The following is a 19,815-nucleotide window of genomic DNA, read 5'->3' as shown; positions in this document are numbered from 1 at the left end:
GGAGATAACCTGAGGTGAGGATCTATTATAGACCATAGCACAGACTGCCAAAGGAGAAGAATGCTGCCACTCCTGTGAGGACGGATCCCCCGGCTCTGCCTGCACGTGAAGCGGACAAAGCTGCACTTCCTCCTCCTCGGCGTCCCTCTGGGAAGCAGCAGTGGAGTGTGCACAGCCTGTCGGGCCTCCAACGCCAAGAGCTGATCTCTTTAAATAAAGACATTTTAAAGGAGAACCACCTCCTGCCCATTTATTACAATGGTGACACTGTTCTATGGGTTTAAGGCGGAGATACACTGTCGAACATAGATGATAGGTATTGACACGATATTGTAAATAGATTGTATGTAACTTTTGATATAAAATGTGAATCCTACCCGAGGCAGCAGGCAGAACACCATGGCCTGCTTGTTAGACCGAGTGTGACAGGTCAAAGAAAAAATGTTATAGATAAGAAAAAAACAATAACCTTGAGAAGCCAATCCTGTGCATTTAAGACTCCTTCTTTGGCTGCATGGACGAGGAAACAAAGACTTTTACACTCTTGGGGTCATCCCAGCACAACAGGCCCCGAGAGGCAGCATCAGGGGGCACACGTGGGCTGTGCCACCAGCGCCTTTCCCTGGAGAAGGAAAAATCCAGCTCTTCCCTGCTGAGACAGAGGTTGAGAGCAGAGGGAAAACTCATCCTTCCTGAAAGGCTGCACAAGCATAGAAGACATTCTGCCAAAATGAGACAGAGCTCTGAGGAAAGCAGGGACGTTGCCATGGCGACCAGTCCAACTGCACCAGGAGCCTCCATGTGTGTCCACATTGTTCTCCCCGGGCTGTTGGCACATGGACAGTGGTTGTCCAATGACATCCCCCTGACTGGCATTGTTCTCCAGGAAGCCTGGAGCTCTCCTTGGCCAAAGTTCCCCAATGCGAACCCTGCAGAAATGTCCTCAATTCCCCTCCAAGGGGACCTCAGCACAGCAGTGACCTCACAGCTCTTCTCCCTCTGCTCAAGAATCCCCCACGGGGACATTCTGCTCTCTCCTCCATGGGCACCAAGCAGCAAAACTCCCGAGGAAAATCTTCCCCCGTGGATCCTGCGGCTCCTTGGCTGAAGTCCAGAGCAAACAACCAAGGCAGTGGCCTGAAGTGTTTTCCCAGCTGGCCCACACTTATCTACCAGATGCACATTGTCCCTGAGGAAGAAGAGGTGCAGAACCCTTCACTAATGGCCTGGAATGTCCAACAGCAATCACAGCCATGGACAGCTCTCGGGAACCACTGCACCGTGGATTTTCCTTCCTGGAAGGCCAAGACTGGGAATGTCCTGCTGGTGCCTCAGGGCCTGGCTGAACAGGGCTTGTCAGAGATGCTGCCAGGGCACCGACAGCCCTGCTCCTCACAGGGCACCTCTGTCACCCCGTCAGCTCCCGGGGCATTGCCCAAGCCTCAGCCCTGCCTGCAAGGTGATCAACAGGCGATCGGCGCTGCCCAGCGCTCCCAGTGTCTCCAGTGGCTGCACATCCCAATCACCTGCTGCCCTTGACTCCAAGTCCTCCCACATTCCTCTTTTCCCTGTGTCTGGGGTCCCGACGGCCCTGGAAGAGGGGTCGGTGCCCACCGCTGTTTCCTCAAAGTGCCAGAGCGGGAACAGGGGCAATTCTGCTGGGACCCAATGGATTTTGGCATGGACTCAGCTCTGGGCTGGCCAAAGGGAAAGCTCTGGGAGGGAAGGGGCAGCAGGAGATGGGTATATTAAAAATTGTGTGAGGTTCTGACTCAGGGAAGAAATTATGATGTCTGGCTCTAGATTGGAAGGTTGAAGGGTAGCTTTATTAAAGCAAAACTATATTATTTTCCTATGCTATTTAAAGAGATACTATCCTATTCTTCATACTTACTTACTTACCTAGCTAATTAATAAACTCGTGACTCTGCAGGGAGTCCGAGACACGGTTGAATTTGATTGATCATTGAACTGAAACAAATTTTACTAAATTTAATCATGCAATCACTTCAGGCAAACAATCTCCATGCCACATTCAACTTGGGAAAACAAACAAGCAGAGATAACGATTGTTTTCTCTTCTTCTCTCTGTGCTTCTCCTGAAAGACAGAATCATGTCTCTCTGTCCAGAGAATGTGAATGTCACAGATGGGGGAGCTGGCTCTGGAGTCTCTAGGGGGATGGATTGTGTTGGACTGGGGGCTGTCCCCACCAGGGTCCATCTGCTCTCAGCCACCCCATGCACAGACCACCCTGCACCAGGCAGTCCCAGAAAGGCCAAGACTGGGAATGTCCTGCTGGTGCCTCAGGGCCTGGCTGAACAGGGCTTGTCAGAGATGCTGCCAGGGCACCGACAGCCCTGCTCCTCACAGGGCACCTCTGTCACCCCGTCAGCTCCGAGGGGCTGCCTGGGGACAGGTGCCCACTCCCCCATGGCCCCTGGCACGGGCCCATCCTGCTCAGGGCCAGCGCTGGCCTTGGCTCAGGGCCAGGGCCATGGCCCAGGTGCTCTGGGAGGGCTCAGGGGCTGCAGGTGTGACAGGATGAGGGGCAGGGCAGGGCACGTTCCCCTCTGGACACTGCTCTGGGGATGCAGCTGGGACGGGTCTGGCACCTGCAGGGAAAGGGATCTGGGGCGGTGCGGATGTGGGAATTGTCACCGCTGAGCCATGGCCCAGGCCTCAGCCTTGGCTGCAGGTGATCAGCATGGCCCAGGGCTCCCAGTGTCCCCGGGACGGGAGATGCCGATGCCCCAGCTGATGACATGTCCCTGGTTCCCCTTGTTCCCCACATGTTGGGTTTGGGGCTGGGCTCCGCTCTGGGCTGTCCCACAGGGAAAGCTCTGGGAGGGAAGGGGCAGCAGGAGATGGGGGATCTGGCTCTGGGGGCTGTGGGAGGATGGATTGTGTTGCACTGGGGGCTGTCCCCACAGGGTCCCCAGGTGCCTTTGGCTCCCTGCCTGCCCCCCTGCCCCCCCAGGTGCCTGGGCCCCTCCAGGGGCAGCTGCCCCGGGCAGGAAGCTGGAGGGATGCCGGGCAAGGGGGCTGGACCCGTGCCACAGCTGGGCTGGGGTGGACTGTGGGCCAGGGCTGGGCTTGTGGCCAGGGCTGGGGGCTGTGCCAAGCCGGGCTTTGGCCTGGGGGCTGGCAGGGAGGGTGCAGGGAGGAGTCCCGGCAGGGATAAAGGTGCTCCTCACCTGCTGCAGCCTCACCCAGCGCTGCCCGGAGCCAGAGGAAGATGAAGGTGGCTGTGCTCAGCGTGGCCCTGCTCTTCTCCATCCTGCTGTGCCCCCCGGCTCAGGCCCAGGTGAGGCACCCGCCAAACGCTGTCCCCACACCCTGCCCTTTCTGGCCTCCCACCCCACCCTTTTGCTCTCTCCTCTGTGGCCCATTCAGGGTCCCCAGCCGCCCTCCCACTGACCATTCCCAAGGCCTTTCCTTCCATGGCCCCCCTCCATCCTTTGCCTTTTTTTCCCGGCCTCGGCAGAGGGGTCCCCCTGGACAATTCCCTGACTCACCCCCACTGCCACAGCATCTCCCAGTCCCGTGGGTTTTGTCCCCTCCCGTCCTCGTCCTTCTGTCCCCACCAAGCCCCTGCCCTGCACTCCCATGGCCCTGCACCGCAATTCCTTTCTCCTGCCCTGGGCCTTACACCCTGCTCCTCCCACACCCCAGCCCTGTCCCCTGGGCCCTCAGCTGAGCCCAGATCAGTGACTTTGGGTCTCCCCCACCTCAAAAAGATCTCCTGGGAGTCCCTGAATTCCCATCCCTCTGCCCCCACCCTGCTCCCTGCACTCGTGTCCCCCCACAGCCCGACAAGGTCCAGTCCAGTCCCTGCCTTTGTTCTCCCTCACAGGCACCCCCGGAAAAAACCCAAGATGATCTCGTGAAGGTGAGTGGGGTGCTGGCATTGGAGGGCATCCCCTCAGGGGGCTGGGGGGCAGTTCAGCTCCCCCATCCCCTGCTGGCACCTGGGACATCCCCGTGACCAGCAAGGTCTCCTGGTCTCTCTGCAGGTGGATTTAGGCGATGGGGACGTGGATGCGGACGTGCCTCTGGTGGGTACCACGAGTTCTGCCGGGCTCAGACCCTCCCCTTGCATGGCCACCAGAGCCCAGGCCATCCCAGTTTGTCCCAGCCCATCCCAGTACCCCCAGTGTGTCTCTCTAATGCTGCCCTTGTCCCCAGGACAAACTGGATGAAAGGGTGAAGGAACTTCTGCGGCTGAAGCGCGCCGTGGCTGCCTCTCTGAGGGTCTAGGTGAGCTGTGCCTGCAGGGACAGGGCTGGAGACAAAGCCCATCCATGGCCCAGCAGGAAACACCAGTGGTCACCTTCTGGGCTTTGTCTTTCAGGGTCAGAAGGAGCGGTGTCCTTTTCCTCTCCAGGGGCATGAGGAGATGATCATCCCTGGAGGAACCCCCTGAACCCTCTGAGCCCTGGGCCATTTCCCCTGAATAATCAAGCATAATAATCAATAAACCCTTTCAGCATAGCTTTGCTCTGTGTCTGTGTGTGTCCATGCCTCTGGATTTCCCTTTGTCCAGTGGTCCAGGGAAGTCAGGCCAGGCCTGGGCTCTGCTGCCTTGGCACAGCCCGTGCTCTCCCCCAGACAAATTGTGTGTTGGGACTTGTGCAGGCTCCAGGGGGAGTGGGTTGAGTAGGTTGGTGGGCGTGCAGGTGCTGAGAAAGCCTGCAGCTCCCCATGAGTGTGGTAGGAATGGCCTGGTTGAAGAAAAAATATAAATTCAAAAAGAGGTTTCTTTTAAAATATTTTTTTTCCAAAAGTCTTTATTCACTCCAAAGTATGTAATGGTTCAAAAAAATCTTAATATGTCAAAAGCATGTTGAAATTATTTATTGGTCTTGCAATCTGGTTCCCTGGTGGGATTGGGTCTGTCTGCAGGGCTCTGCAGGGCTGTGGGGTCTCCTCGCTGAGGGGCCCTACACGGTCACCTGTAGTGCCTGGCCACGGTGGGGTAGAGCCACCACGGCGTCCTGGAAAAGGGCGAGTGCTTCTCCCTGGCTCTGGGCTCACTCTTGGCCGCCGGATCCATCGGCTCCAGCAGGACTTGGGTGGATTTCGGGCCGGGCCGGGTGGATCAGTTGTCCCCGGCCGTCCTGGGAGCTCACCAGGGGCTCGGTCGCGTTCCCTGACTCCAGCTCCAGCACTGAAGGAGCCGCTGGTGCCGGCAGCACCCCGGGGAAGCCTCACAGCAGAGCTGGCACAGGGCATTGCCCGGGCAGAGGGGCAGGGAAAATGTCTTGGCCACGAGCCGCAGAATGGCCAGAAACCCCTGGCGCAGGAGTTCCCCTCCCCAGCAGGTTTGAGGCAGATTCGGGTCGTATGCCTGCTGTCCTGGCAGGGAAATTCTGAGCACAGGGCACAGAGGGGTCTTCTCCACCGGGCTCCCAGGTAACACCGAGATGCTGTGGGGGAGCTGAGCCCTGCCTGAGGGCAGCCCCAGCCCAGCAGGAGCCCGGCTGACACCGAGCTGCTGGCCATGGCTATCTCAGCGGCAATGCCGTGCCAGGAGTGGGGAACAGCTTCCCCTCAAATACGGAGAGCTGAACCTTAGAGCCACTTGCTCTCCTGCTGGAACGGTGTCGGCGTCAGGGGGTGGACAAAACAGTCGAGGGAGGCCTTTGGTGTGAGATCCTGAAGAAAGTTCATTCATCAAAGGGATATGGGACTGAAGAGCACCACCCGGGTGTGCTCAGGATTTTATCCAGCACCTGAACCGGTTGTAGTAGATAGGGACAGGCAAACGGAAGATTTCGGGATGTGATGGAAAGCAAAAACCCTTCCCCCTCACCCTGCAACACGTTATCTATTACACCCAGAACATGTAACCACACTTAACTCAGCAGTTTTTCACTCCTTACTAACCCTGGAGACCCTACCTTCTCCCCCTGACGTAGCAAAGCCCCCCGAGGCTATTTAACGCCATGAGATAAGATAATAAACGCCATTTGACCATCCACCACATTGGCGTCAGTGCGTGTTGGTGGCCCAAGTGGCCTGTGCGAGACCAGGCTGCCGTGCTGTTCCTTGCAACCAGGTCACCTTGCCTGCCCCTGAAGGCAACGTATCTGGTGTTGAAACCCGGGAGGATTCACTCTGGTAGCGGGTGTCGCCTGGACGAGAGACAACGGCTGGAGCGATGAGACCGAATTACCGCTGGGGGAGACGTCCCCAGACCCGTGGTTTGTCTTCGAAGCCATCGCAAAGGTGGTGAGTGTGATTCATAAGCAGTGGGGTATTAAGTGCAGACTCAAGGACTTTTATCTTGCTATCACGAGGCTCCTTGAACTTGGGGCAATTGAACGTTCCGTGGATATATTACATCCGGAGGTATGGGAGAAATGCACAGCCATGCTGGCTGAGGACACAAAATCCTCAGGCAGTGGCAGAAGCCTTAAGGCATGGGGCAGAGTAGAGAAAGCCCTGCGTGGAGCATTAGAAGAACAGGAGACATGGAGCACAGCGCGCACGTGTTTATTGGTTACAACCAAGCTAGGGGTAGAAGCGGCAACGCAAACTGCTCCTGAGGGCGATCTGCCCGAGAGCGGGGATCCAGGGGGGCCTTACGTGTCACCCCCGTCCCCAAGCCAAATCCCAAACCTTCCCGTGGAACCTTCCCAAAAATCCGTGGGTTCCCCATCCGTCCCGCCACCGCCGGTCAGCAATTCGGCGCCGGAGGTGCAGCAGCACGTGGAATCCTTTTGGCAGGGACTGGTGAAGGAGGCCACAAACGCAGAAACCGGGGCTCAGGAAGAGATCTGAGCCGTGCCATCCCCGTACCCTGCTGGAAATGGCGCCGGCAGCCAAGGAGATGGGTGGGGCGTGGGCAGCCTCGGCACAAAAAGCCTGGAGGCGCGGGGTTTTACGAATGCGAGTATGCGGGAGAAAGAGAAGGAGAATGGCAGAGGGCTCGGAGCCCATTGGCATCTGTGCCAGAGGCTGCTACCATTTAAGGGAGAGACCTCCCCCTGCGGGACGCAGGGCTAGCCCGGGGGGCAGACGTGGTGCCACCCCTCAGCGGAGGAGCGGGGCTGGAGCCGCACAAAAAAGGCACCGAGCCCCAGAAGTGCACTGGCATTCCACTACCGACTCCGAGTCCAGCAGCAGCTCTAGCAGCTCGGAAGAGCTGATGGAAGCCGGCTGGGACTCTGAAACGGAGGGAACAGAGCCAATGCAATCTAAAACAAAATCGAGTAAAGCTTTAAGCCGCACCGAAAAGCAATCACAATACAAACCAGCCCAGTTTACTGACTGGGGAGAAATAAAAATAGCCTGTGCTGAATGGTCCCCAGCAGCTGCCATCCAAGCCTTCCCAGTGAAGATCACCAGTCCGGAAGGGAACCAGCAGAGGGAATATACCCCGGTAAACCCAAATGATGTACAGTCAATTGGCAAAGCCATTGCAGAAAAAGGAATCAATTCGGACATGGTCTCCACCCTCGTCGATGGTCTCTTTGGTAATGACGACTTGCTTCCCTTTGATATTGAACGAATAGGTCGCATGATACTTGATGGTGCACGAATGATTGTGTTTAGGCAGCAATGGGAGGATAATTGTACAAGGCTATTAGCCCAAGCATCTGGAGCAGGACAACCACTGCACGGCTTGAGCTTATCCAGGCTGATGGGAAAACATGATGATATGATCACGCCTCTGCAAAAAGCCGCACAGATGCAGGCTGAGGAGGTCAGGGCGACCACTTGGGCTGATAGGGAGGCTATTCGTGCCGCCTCTCTAGTCGTGGCCAAGCCGTCGCCGTGGTCCACCGTGAGGCAGGCGGAGAGTAAAAGCTTCATGCAGTTTGTGGATCGCCTGCAGGCAGCGATAGACTCCTCTACCCTGCCTGTGGAAGCAAAGGGCCCCGTGGTAGCTGACTGCTTGTGGCAGCAGTGCAACTCTGTCACCAAGGATATCTTGCGCTCCCTGCCAGTCAGAGCCAGCCTGGCTGACATGATCAGACATGTAGTAAGGGAAGAGCACTTAACACCCATTCAGGCAGCCATCCACACCCTGACCAGCGCAATGGCATGGTTCAAGTGTGGTGAGGCAGGTCACATCGCAGTGAGCTGTCCCCAGCCGGCACGGCAGCCCGCCGCGGCATCCCACCCCAAGTACGCTGGAGAGGAGCCTGTTGGGGCTGTGGGAAGAAGGGACACCTCGCCAAGGACTGCAGGTCCTGACCCCAGGGAAATGGGAAAGGGAGGGGGCGCGCGGGCTGCACTCAGCCTCCTCCCACCGCGAATGCAAGGCGGCCCATCTATGGCAAACCCCAGTGGGGCTGGGGGCCCTTATACCCCAAAACCTTGCCCTCAAAGGTCACCAACACCCCGACCGGCCACGCAGATGCCTTCCAGATAGGCTGCTTAGCCGATTCAGACCCGAACCCAATCTTTTGCATGCTACAAGCTACCTTTCTATCCTTGAACAAATCCAACCCGAACCTAACTGATTCCTGCTGGCTTTACTACAATGTAAAACCCCCTTTCTATGAAGGGATTGCCCTAAATACCCCCTTCAGTTACTCCACAGCCAACGCTCCCCACCAGTGCAGATAGGACACTCCCCACAGAGGAATCACCCTGAGTCAAATCACAGGCCAGGGCAAATGTTTTGGCAATGCAACCTTAGCAAAGCGGAAAGGCAACCTCTGCACCGAAGTTGTCAAGCCCAACAGAAAGATCAATAAGTGGGTGGTCCCATCCATGTCGGGGATGTGGGTTTGTCAGCAATCTGGGGTGAGTCCTTGTGTGTTCCTTGCCAAATTTAATGACTCTATCGACTTCTGTGTCCAAGTTCTGATTGTTCCTAGGGTCCTGTACCACTCAGATGAAGAGGTATACCACCTTTTTGAAGAACCCAGCAGGCTCCACAAAAGAGAAATAATCACAGGTATAACTATCGCAATGCTGCTCGGCCTGGGAGCAGCTGACACAGCCACGGGTGTCTCAGCCCTCGCGACCCGACACCAAGGACTTTCTCAGCTGCAAATGACCATCGATGAAGACTTGCAGAGGATCGAAAAATCCATCTCCTTTCTAGAGCAATCAGTCTCCTCGCTTTCAGAAGTGGTCTTGCAGAACAGGCGAGGACTGGACCTCTTGTTCATGCAACAAGGAGGACTGTGTGCAGCCTTGAAAGAGGAATGCTGCTTTTATGCAGACCATACGGGAGTCGTTAAAGACTCCATGGCAGAACTCCGAGATAGACTGGCTCAGAGAAAGAAAGACAGGGAAACCTAACAGAGCTGGTTTGAATCCTGTTTCAATCAATCGCCTTGGCTCACCACTTTAATTTCCGCCCTGGTAGGTCCACTGGCAATACTGCTTCTAGCTGTTACCTTAGGACCATGCCTGCTGAACAAGCTGCTCTCGTTTGTTCAGGCCCGTATAGAACGGGCGAACATTCTGTTTGTAGGCCAGCAACAAATGCTGTAAACCAAAAACTGCGAACACAGTAGCAAAAGATTCTAAACTCGCCTTGAGAGAATTACTCAGGTTTACCAAACCCCTTTTTCCTTACCAAGTTACAAGTTTGTACGTCACTCCAGTGCCTATATCTATGACTATCTCATTTTATGTATGAAAAGGAGGGGGGAGATGTAGTAGATAGGGACAGGCAAATGGAAGATCTCGAGATGTGACGGAAAGAAAGACCCTTTCCCCCTCTCCTCCTACAGCACTTTATCTATTGCCCCAAAGAATGTAACCACACCTAACCCAGTAGTTTTCCATTCCTGACTGACCAAAGAGACCCTACCAACACCCCCCGACGTAGCAAAGTCCCCTGAGACTATTTAAATCCATGAGATAAGATAATAAAGGCCTTTCGACCGTCCACCACATTGGTGTTGGCGTGTATTGTTGGCCAAGTAGCCCGGGCGAAGCCGGGCTGCCGTGCTGTTCCTTGCAACCAGGTCACCTTGCCTTCCCCTGAAGGCAACATAAGGCATGGTTATGTTTTGAACAAAGTCCTACTCAAGTAGGTTTGGTTGACTTAGAGAAAGAGAAAGACATAAGAAAAACCATTGCAGAGCAAAATTATTGGGAGATAACCTGAGGTGAGGATCTATTATAGACCATAGCACAGACTGCCGAAGGGGAAGAATGCTGCCACTCCTATGAGGACGGATCCTCCGGCTCTGCCTGCATGTGAAGCAGACAAAGCTGCACTTCCTCCTCCTCGGCGTCCCTCTGGGAAGCAGCAGTGGAGTGTGCACAGCCTGTCGGGCCTCCAACGCCAAGAGCTGATCTCTTTAAATAAAGACATTTTAAAGGAGAACCACCTCCTGCCCATTTATTACAATGATGACACTGTTCTATGGGTTTAAGGCAGAGATACACTGTCGAACATAGATGATAGGTATTGACACGATATTGTAAATAGATTGTATGTAACTTTTGATATAAAATGTGAATCCTACCCGAGGCAGCAGGCAGAACACCATGGCCTGCTTGTTAGACCGAGTGTGACAGGTCAAAGAAAGAATGTTATAGATAAGAAAAAACCAACAACCTTGAGAAGCCAATCCTGTGCATTTAAGACTCCTTCTTTGGCTGCATGGACTGGGAAACAAAGACTTTTACACTCTTGGGGTCATCCCAGCACAACAGGCCCCGAGAGGCAGCATCAGGGGGCACACGTGGGCTGTGCCACCAGCGCCTTTCCCTGGAGAAGGAAAAATCCAGCTCTTCCCTGCTGAGACAGCGATTGAGAGCAGAGTGAAGACTCATCCTTCCTGAAAGGCTGCACAATCATAGGAAGACATTCTGCCAAAATGAGACAGAGCTCTGAGGGAAGCAGGCACGTTCCCATGGCGACCAGTCCAACTGCACCAGGAGCCTCCATGTGTGTCCACATTGTTCTCCCCGGGCTGTTGGCACATGGACAGTGGTTGTCCAATGACATCCCCCTGACTGGCATTATTCTCCAGGAAGCCTGGAGCTCTCCTTGGCCAAAGTTCCCCAATCAGGACCCTGCAGAAATGTCCTCAATTCCCCTCCAAGGGGACCTCAGCACAGCAGTGACCTCACAGCTCTTCTCCCTCTGCTCAAGAATCCCCAACAGGGACATTCTGCTCTCTCCTCCATGGGCACCAAGCAGCAAAACTCCCGAGGAAAATCTTCCCCCGTGGATCCTGCGGCTCCTTGGCTGAGTTCCAGAGCAAACAACCAAGGCAGTGGCCTGAAGTGTTTTCCCAGCTGGCACACACTTATCTGCCGGATGCACATTGTCCCTGAGGAAAGAGAGGTGCAGAACCCTTCACTAATGGCCTGGAATGTCCAACAGCAATCTCAGCCATGGACAGCTCTCGGGAACCACTGCACCGTGGATTTTCCTTCCTGGAAGGCCAAGACTGGGAATGTCCTGCTGGTGCCTCAGGGCCTGGCTGAACAGGGCTTGTCAGAGATGCTGCCAGGGCACCGACAGCCCTGCTCCTCACAGGGCACCTCTGTCACCCCGTCAGCTCCCGGGGCATTGCCCAAGCCTCAGCCCTGCCTGCAAGGTGATCAACAGGCGATCGGCGCTGCCCAGCGCTCCCAGTGTCTCCAGTGGCTGCACATCCCAATCACCTGCTGCCCTTGACTCCAAGTCCTCCCACATTCCTCTTTTCCCTGAGTCTGGGGTCCCGACGGCCCTGGAAGAGGGGTCGGTGCCCACCGCTGTTTCCTCAAAGTGCCAGAGCGGGAACAGGGGCAATTCTGCTGGGGCCCAATGGATTTTGGCATAGACTCAGCTCTGGGCTGGCCAAAGGGAAAGCTCTGGGAGGGAAGGGGCAGCAGGAGATGGGTATATTAAAAATTGTGGGAGGTTCTGACTCAGGGAAGAAATTATGATGTCTGGCTCTAGATTAGAAGGTTGAAGGGTAGCTTTATTAAAGCGAAACTATATTACTTTCCTATGCTATTTAAAGAGATACTATCCTATTCTACATACTTACTTACTTACCTAGCTAATTAATAAACTCGTGACTCTGCTGGGAGTCCGACACACGGTTGAATTTGATCGATCATTGAACTGAAAGAAATTTTACTAAATTTAATCACGCAATCACTTCAGGCAAACAATCTCCATGCCACATTCAACTTTGGAAAACAAACAAGCAGAGATAAAGATTGTTTTCTCTTCTTCTCTCTGTGCTTCTCCTGAAAGACAGAATTATGTCTCTCTGTCCAGAGAATGTGAAGGTCACAGATGGGGGAGCTGGCTCTGGAGGCTCTAGGGGGATGGATTGTGTTGGACTGGGGGCTGTCCCCACCAGGGTCCATCTGCTCTCAGCCACCCCATGCACAGACCACCCTGCACCAGGCAGTCCCAGAAAGGCCAAGACTGGGAATGTCCTGCTGGTGCCTCAGGGCCTGGCTGAACAGGGCTTGTCAGAGATGCTGCCAGGGCACCGACAGCCCTGCTCCTCACAGGGCACCTCTGTCACCCCGTCAGCTCCGAGGGGCTGCCTGGGGACAGGTGCCCACTCCCCCATGGCCCCTGGCACGGGCCCATCCTGCTCAGGGCCAGCGCTGGCCTTGGCTCAGGGCCAGGGCCATGGCCCAGGTGCTCTGGGAGGGCTCAGGGGCTGCAGGTGTGACAGGATGAGGGGCAGGGCAGGGCACGTTCCCCTCTGGACACTGCTCTGGGGATGGAGCTGGGACGGGTCTGGCACCTGCAGGGAAAGGGATCTGGGGCTGTGCGGATGTGGGAATTGTCACCGCTGAGCCATGGCCCAGGCCTCAGCCTTGGCTGCAGGTGATCAGCATGGCCCAGGGCTCCCAGTGTCCCCGGGACGGGAGATGCCGATGCCCCAGCTGATGACATGTCCCTGGTTCCCCTTGTTCCCCACATGTTGGGTTTGGGGCTGGGCTCTGCTCCGGGCTGTCCCACAGGGAAAGCTCTGGGAGGGAAGGGGCAGCAGGAGATGGGGGATCTGGCTCTGGGGGCTGTGGGAGGATGGATTGTGTTGCACTGGGGGCTGTCCCCACAGGGTCCCCAGGTGCCTTTGGCTCCCTGCCTGCCCCCCTGCCCCCCCAGGTGCCTGGGCCCCTCCAGGGGCAGCTGCCCCGGGCAGGAAGCTGGAGGGATGCCGGGCAAGGGGGCTGGACCCGTGCCACAGCTGGGCTGGGGTGGAATCTGGGCCAGGGCTGGGCTTGTGGCCAGGGCTGGGGGCTGTGCCAAGCCGGGCTTTGGCCTGGGGGCTGGCAGGGAGGGTGCAGGGAGGAGTCCCGGCAGGGATAAAGGTGCTCCTCACCTGCTGCAGCCTCACCCAGCGCTGCCCGGAGCCAGAGGAAGATGAAGGTGGCTGTGCTCAGCGTGGCCCTGCTCTTCTCCATCCTGCTGTGCCCCCCGGCTCAGGCCCAGGTGAGGCACCCGCCAAACGCTGTCCCCACACCCTGCCCTTTCTGGCCTCCCACCCCACCCTTTCGCTCCCTCCTCTGTGGCCCATTCAGGGTCCCCAGCCGCCCTCCCACTGACCATTCCCAAGGCCTTTCCTTCCATGGCCCCCCTCCATCCTTTGCCTTTCTTCCTGGCCTCGGCAGAGGGGTCCCCCTGGACAATTCCCTGACTCACCCCCACTGCCACAGCATCTCCCAGTCCCGTGGGTTTTGTCCCCTCCCGTCCTCGTCCTTCTGTCCCCACCAAGCCCCTGCCCTGCACTCCCATGGCCCTGCACCGCGATTCCTTTCTCCTGCCCTGGGTCTTACACCCTGCTCCTCCCACACCCCAGCCCTGTCCCCTGGGCCCTCAGCTGAGCCCAGATCAGTGACTTTGGGTCTCCCCCACCTCAAAAAGATCTCCTGGGAGTCCCTGAATTCCCATCCCTCTGCCCCCACCCTGCTCCCTGCACTCGTGTCCCCCCACAGCCCGACAAGGTCCAGTCCAGTCCCTGCCTTTGTTCTCCTTCCCAGGCACCCCTGGAAGAAACCCAAGATGATCTCGTGAAGGTGAGTGGGGTGCTGGCATTGGAGGGCATCCCCTCAGGGGACTCGGGGGCAGTTCAGCCATCCGGACATCCCAGTGACCAGCGAGGTGACGTGGTCCCTCTGAAGGTGGATTTAAGTAATGTGGCCGTAGACAAGCCTCTGGTAGGTACCATGAGTTCTGCTGATGTCAGACCCTCCCCTTGCATGGCCTCCAGAGCCCAGGCCATCCCAGTATGTCCCAGCCCAGCCCAGTGCCCCCATTGTGTCTCTAACTATTCCTTTGTCCCCAGCCCCGGGTGGCTAAAAAGCTGGTGTCTCTTCTGCGACCAAAGCGCCTGGCTGCCGCTCTCCATGGATAGGTGAGCGGATGGTGGTGGTCCCGCGACCCCCCTTTAATCTGTGATTTTTGAGGGGAACTCTGGAGTGTTCTGGGTTCGCAGTGTTTGGGGCCAGCAGAGGGACAGAAATGGGGCTTTCACTGATCCATTTCCCTGGGGTGCTGGACAGAGCATTCCCCAGGTGTCTCCTGGCATTTGGGGAGCTCTGGGGAACCCCACAGTCCTGGTGGGGGCAGGGAGCTTCTCTGGCAGCTTTTGGAGCTTCCCAGGGCTTTGGCGGTCTGGATGCTCTGTGGATCTGAGGAGCCAAATCCTGTCCTGGGTCTTCCCAGGGCCTCAATTCATTTCTCCCTCAGAAACAGGGCTGGGCACAAGGCCCCTCTCCATTCCCAGTGGACACAGGGGATCACCTTTTTGGGCTCTGTGTTTTAGCATTGGAACTGTTGGTGAACACTATGACCTTCTTGTCCCCCTCCAGGACCATGAGGAGATGATCATCCCTGGAGGAGTGGCCTCATCCCCTGTGAGCCCTCAGCCTTTTTCCTAAAATGAGCAATAAAACCTTTCAGCAAACTTACGCTCTGTGTCCGTGTGTATTTTACAAACAAAACCCCCCAGATCTCCAAGAGGTTTCCCCCAGAGCTGTTGTCCTGTCCCTGCGTCCATCTGCCCACCCCATCTCTCCATCACTGTAACCTCCATGTGGGAACCCAGGACATCCCTCTGGCTGGCCTGGCTGTCTTGAGCCCCTGGCAATGGGCTCGGAGACCTTGGCACAAAGTCAAAAACACCTGTGGCTTCAATTTTAGCCCATGGAAAAAACTGCCAACCTTACGTGAAAAATTACAAGCCACAAGGATTTGAGTAGTGTGGTAGTTGAATTAACACAGAGTGAAAAAGTAGAATTTTGGGGCGTTTTAGAATGTGCTTAAGGGGTTACAAGATGGAGGGATTTGGTCGTGTCCTGACCTTCTTCTCCTTCTTCTTGCCCTCCATGTCTTGGTGTGATGGTGACATTTTTCTATTGGTTTGAGGTAGAGACACACCGTCCAACATAAATTGTTGTGGCGCGGCATGCGCTCCTCGCCGCGGCACCCCGAGCGGTGCTGTGCTGGGCGGTGAGGGAAGAGAACGGGCGGCCGCTTTCCCCCGCAAGCTCTGCAGTTTCAGTTCGTGGCGCGCAGGGACAGACGAAGGCGACACGGGACTTGGGGGGGGAACGAGATGGTTTTATTCCATGAGCCCCAAGACCCCGGCGGGCGGGGGGGCAAAGGTTTTATACAGAACTCAGGAGGACGGGTGTAGGAACAGTAACCAATGAGGGAATAGCAGGGGAGGAGTTTAGGGCAGAACTAACATCTGGAAGCTGAGGAGGGGGCTAGAATGAATGACAGGGAAGGTTCTAGGGAAAGGGGCAGGGAAAGGGAGGATTGGGGGGGGGGGAAACAGATATTAAACAAATATCAAATGAAAGAAAAACACACCACCGCATCTCCCTCTTTTCCTTTATAAAAAGAAGGAGAATTTTGTGGTTTAAGTAAATTAATAAAACATGTAAATAATATAAAATCATATGATAACATTGTAAATTACTTAAAGGACATGAAAGACACATTATTGCATTTATAGGGCAGGAAGAGTAGTAACAGCTTAAATTAGACACAAGACTGCACAAAACTTGCTGTTTTGCTGCTCTGAGTAATAATTTAAAATAATGTAAATAATTGAAATAATTGAAATAGAATTGAAATAATTGACAGAAATTAAATTTTAAAATTTAATTAGAATGATTAAAATTACAATTATTTAATTTAAATAAAATAATTAAATGGAATTATTGGAATTAAATATAATAAAAAATCAACTAAATATAACTAATAAATTTTTAAATTTCGCAGCAATGCAGCAAGCCTGAAGCGATATAGTAGCTGAGTGATTCCTGTAGCAATAATGGTTAAACACAGCCTTTAAGTCAAAAAATATCAGAAAAGACTGAATTAATTATAATTATAACAAAACAACTTAATATAAAATCAAATTGTAACATTACATATTATTAAAAAAACATAAATTGAAAGACATTAAAAAATGATAAACTAATTGTGATTATAACATATGAAACATATAAAAACTTCATCTGGAATATATAAAATTGTCCTAAATGAGAGTCCAAATTAAGGGTACAAAGCACAGCAGGATTTGTGACTTCATCTGATTTAGAATTTGCTGCGTCGCGGCGTTTGCGATGTTCAGCTTCTTAAATTTTTAAAGCAGAGTCAGCGGATAACGGCGCTTGTTTTAAAGCAGAGTCAGCGGACAGCGATGTGGTTTGTTCAATTTGAATGTCCGTTTGAGAGGTGGGCATAATATCTTGAGTAATAATTAACTGGGATGATTTTTTTTTCTATAAAATATAACTCAACAAACAGATTATTCAAAAATAATCAAAAGCAAAAAGAGGAATTCGTAGTTAAATAAAAAGGAGTATTGGGTAGGGTACATTAAGGAATAGGATAGGGGAATCAGACAATCACTTAATTAGTGATTGCCATGATTAACAGGGGGTATCGGTAAGGGGTGGACCGGGGCGCCGCCATTTTAGGGGGAAGACAAAATGACGGATCCCCAGTCCCGGGTTTCGGCTCCATTTCCTCGGGAGAAGATCCCTCCCGACCTTCCCCCCGGAGGAAGAGCCAGAAGAAGGATTGGGGAATATCCAACCCCGCCTCCCCACAATAGGGACTAGCCTCGTGCAGGGACGGTGCAGGGCTATTGAGAGAGAAATGGGACTGGCGGGAAGCCAGGGGCGGAAAAGAAGGGTCAAGGCGGGAAATGGGTCCCGAGCGGCGTGGCCAGCGCCATCTTGGGAGGGGTGCCAGATACACTGCACTTGGCCTGAGCAGTGTCCGGCAGGGCACTTGGGGCGGCTCGGCCACAGCAATCCCCAAGGGAGGATAGGAAAGGGTTTTAGGAAAGTCCGAGGGGATGGGGGCATAGGGAGCTTCACAGAAGCAAAAAGGGGAAATTTATAGGGGGGGGGGGGGGCCGCCCGACGCAGCTGGATGTCGGCGCAATGCGTGGGTGTAAAGGGCCCCTTTTAACAACTCTCCTATAGCTAACGTGTCGTCTTCTTAGCTGATCCCTACTGGTGTCTTTTCTACCCCCTCCGTCCAGCCCAGAATGGGGAGGGGAGGATAGAGAAGACAACTTTTTCGAGGAGAAGAAAAAGCGATCTAATCTAGGTCCCCACAGAAGACTAGGCGAAGGATAGCACTCAGTGCTAGCTTCCCCCAGAAAAAGAAAACCCACCCGCTTGCCAGGGACATGCAAGGCTACAGCCCCAGTCTGGGCGCAGACGGGGGTCAAAACGCAAGAAAAAAAAAAGTGGCAGACCCAGCCGCCCGTCGGGGCGACCCCGCACCCGTATAGCCTACCTTACCTTGCAGGCTCGGACGGAGATGGCTTGAATCTTCTCCTCGACTCGATGGAAAAGTCGCGCTGAAAACTGGGGATGTTCCTTCCCGGTTTTGGCCCTTCCGGAAGCCTGGGTGTTCCCGTTAAACCAAGACTCGTCCCCGAAGCCTTGGTTTCGGCCACTATCAGCCTCCGGTGGTCTCGCTGCAGATGCTGACCGAGGAATGAACCTCTTCTCGGTCAGCCCCTCTTCAGGCTCCCCCGAGCCGCTGCCAAAACCGCTCTCTGTGTTCTCGGGTAAGTCTGCCCGCCAAAAAGCTCTGCAGCCCGGCTGCCCGTGCAGCGCGGCTGCTCCCGGGTGGGAAGATGGCGAGAACAAAGAGGTCCCGGAGCCTCAATCTTTTTCGCTCGGCGCTCAGCTCCTCATAGCATCAGGCAGAGCTTTTACGGCCGTAGATGTTCCTCTTCCCTCCTTCTTCTTCTGTGAGGCGGGCGCCCCCACAAATTTGCCCGTTTTTTTTACAAGACGAAGGAGGGAACCATCCTCTGCTACCATATGTTGTGGCGCGGCATGCGCTCCTCGCCGCGGCACCCCGAGCGGTGCTGTGCTGGGCGGTAAGGGAAGAGAACGGGCGGCCGCTTTCCCCCGCAAGCTCTGCAGTTTCAGTTCGTGGCGCAGGGACAGACGAAGGCGACACGGGACTTGGGGGGGGAACGAGATGGTTTTATTCCATGAGCCCCAAGACCCCGGCGGGCGGGGGGGCAAAGGTTTTATACAGAACTCAGGAGGACGGGTGTAGGAACAGTAACCAATGAGGGAATAGCAGGGGAGGAGTTTAGGGCAGAACTAACATCTGGAAGCTGAGGAGGGGGCTAGAATGAATGACAGGGAAGGTTCTAGGGAAAGGGGCAGGGAAAGGGAGGATTGGGGGGGGGGAAACAGATATTAAACAAATATCAAATGAAAGAAAAACACACCACCGCAATAAATGATAGATATTGGCACGTTGTTGTAAACATAGAACACGTAGTTTTTAGTATAAAATGTGAACACCACCCTAGAGGGCAGACAGAATGCCATGGCCGACTTGTTAGACAGAGCTCGGCAGGTCAGAGAAAGAATGTTATAGACAAGAGAAAATAAACAGCCTTGAGAAGCCAAACCTACTCATTCCAGACTTCTTTGGTTGCTCGGGCTGGGAGAAAAAGGACTTTTACAATCTTGGGGTCACCTTGACACTCGGACCCTGAGACTTTGGCATCCCTCAGGGCCTTGTGGCTACCAGGGATCATGGTGGCACGCTGTGGCATCACCAAACCTAGGAGACATTATGGCACTGCTGGGCCTCACAGAACTTCGTCGCTGCAACGGGCCCCCAGCCGGGTAAGGATTAGCACTGACTTCATGATTCACAGAAGGCTGATCAATCTCTTTATTATATATATCATTATTAAGAAACACATTGCTTTTATAGACAGCTACGATACTGCTGGACCTAATTGGTCCTCCAATCATGACACCATCACCATTGGCTAATTAGGAAATCACCCTTTGATAAACAAATGTCCACAACACATTCCACATGTGCACAACAACAGGTGCAGCAGGCTAAGATAAGAATTGTTTCTCATTCTGTTCTCTGATCTTCTCACAGCCTTTCCCAGAAAGGCCTGGGAAAGTTGTGTGCTGCTCTCTGTGGCCAGAGAACTGCTGCCACAGAACCATGGATCCCTTGGGATGCTGTGGGGCATCACAGAAGAAAGGCAGCCCGGCAATCTGTGGGGTCTCACGGAATGCAGAGGCACCTGGACACAGCAGGGCCTTCTGGAACCTCTCAGGTTTCTGTGGTCAAGATGACCCCGAGATCATAAAAGGTCTTTTCCTCCCAGCCCCGAGAAACTAAAGAAGAAGTCCAGATGCGCTGGTTTTTCTTCTCAAGGCTGTTTATTTTCTCTTATCTATAACATTCTTTCTCTGACCTGCTGAGCTCTGTCTAGCAAGTCAGATCGTGGCATTCTGTCTGCCCTCTAGGACGGTGTCCACATTTTATACTGTAAACTACGTGTACTTTATTTATTTATGATTAATTCCCCATTATATCGCCTACATTGGACAGTGTGTCTCT

General features: G+C 54.3%; 1 protein-coding gene and 1 long non-coding RNA gene across 3 annotated transcripts; both read left to right on the top strand.

Annotated features, from left to right (window-relative positions):
• Window positions 1-3,111: 3,111 nt before the first annotated feature.
• On the top strand, window positions 3,112-4,493 carry LOC146764656 (uncharacterized). Its single transcript, XR_014950682.1, has 5 exons — window positions 3,112-3,306; window positions 3,856-3,891; window positions 4,016-4,057; window positions 4,188-4,259; window positions 4,354-4,493. It is a non-coding gene; the product is annotated as an uncharacterized LOC146764656 (long non-coding RNA).
• Window positions 4,494-13,211: 8,718 nt separating this feature from the next.
• Window positions 13,212-14,853, top strand: LOC146764655 (uncharacterized). 2 transcript variants are annotated; one of them, XM_085564261.1, is made up of 4 exons: window positions 13,212-13,374; window positions 13,878-14,099; window positions 14,228-14,296; window positions 14,754-14,853. In XM_085564261.1, the coding sequence occupies exons 1-3, from the start codon at window positions 13,306-13,308 to the stop codon at window positions 14,294-14,296; spliced, it is 360 nt and encodes a 119-aa protein (XP_085420387.1). In that variant the 5' UTR covers window positions 13,212-13,305; the 3' UTR covers window positions 14,754-14,853. The 2 variants fall into 2 exon arrangements, with proteins under 2 accessions (XP_085420387.1, XP_085420388.1); XM_085564262.1 differs by having other exon boundaries at window positions 13,229-13,374; window positions 13,923-14,099.
• Window positions 14,854-19,815: the final 4,962 nt, after the last annotated feature.

The sequence above is a fragment of the Lonchura striata genome, chromosome 32 (genome assembly GCF_050655825.1).
Source record: "Lonchura striata isolate lonStrDom1 chromosome 32, ASM5065582v1, whole genome shotgun sequence".
NCBI classification, from domain to species: Eukaryota; Metazoa; Chordata; class Aves; order Passeriformes; family Estrildidae; genus Lonchura; species Lonchura striata.
This window is presented reverse-complemented; position numbering and strand designations above follow the sequence as displayed.

Coding starts and splice junctions, on each gene's coding strand:
- LOC146764655 (XM_085564261.1), top strand. CDS start 13,306: ATGAAGGTGGCTGTGCTCAGCGTGGCCCTGCTCTTCTCCATCCTGCTG. Junction 13,375..13,877: donor GCCCCCCGGCTCAGGCCCAG/GTGAGGCACCCG, acceptor GTCCCCCCACAG/CCCGACAAGGTCCAGTCCAG. Junction 14,100..14,227: donor TGGCCGTAGACAAGCCTCTG/GTAGGTACCATG, acceptor CTTTGTCCCCAG/CCCCGGGTGGCTAAAAAGCT.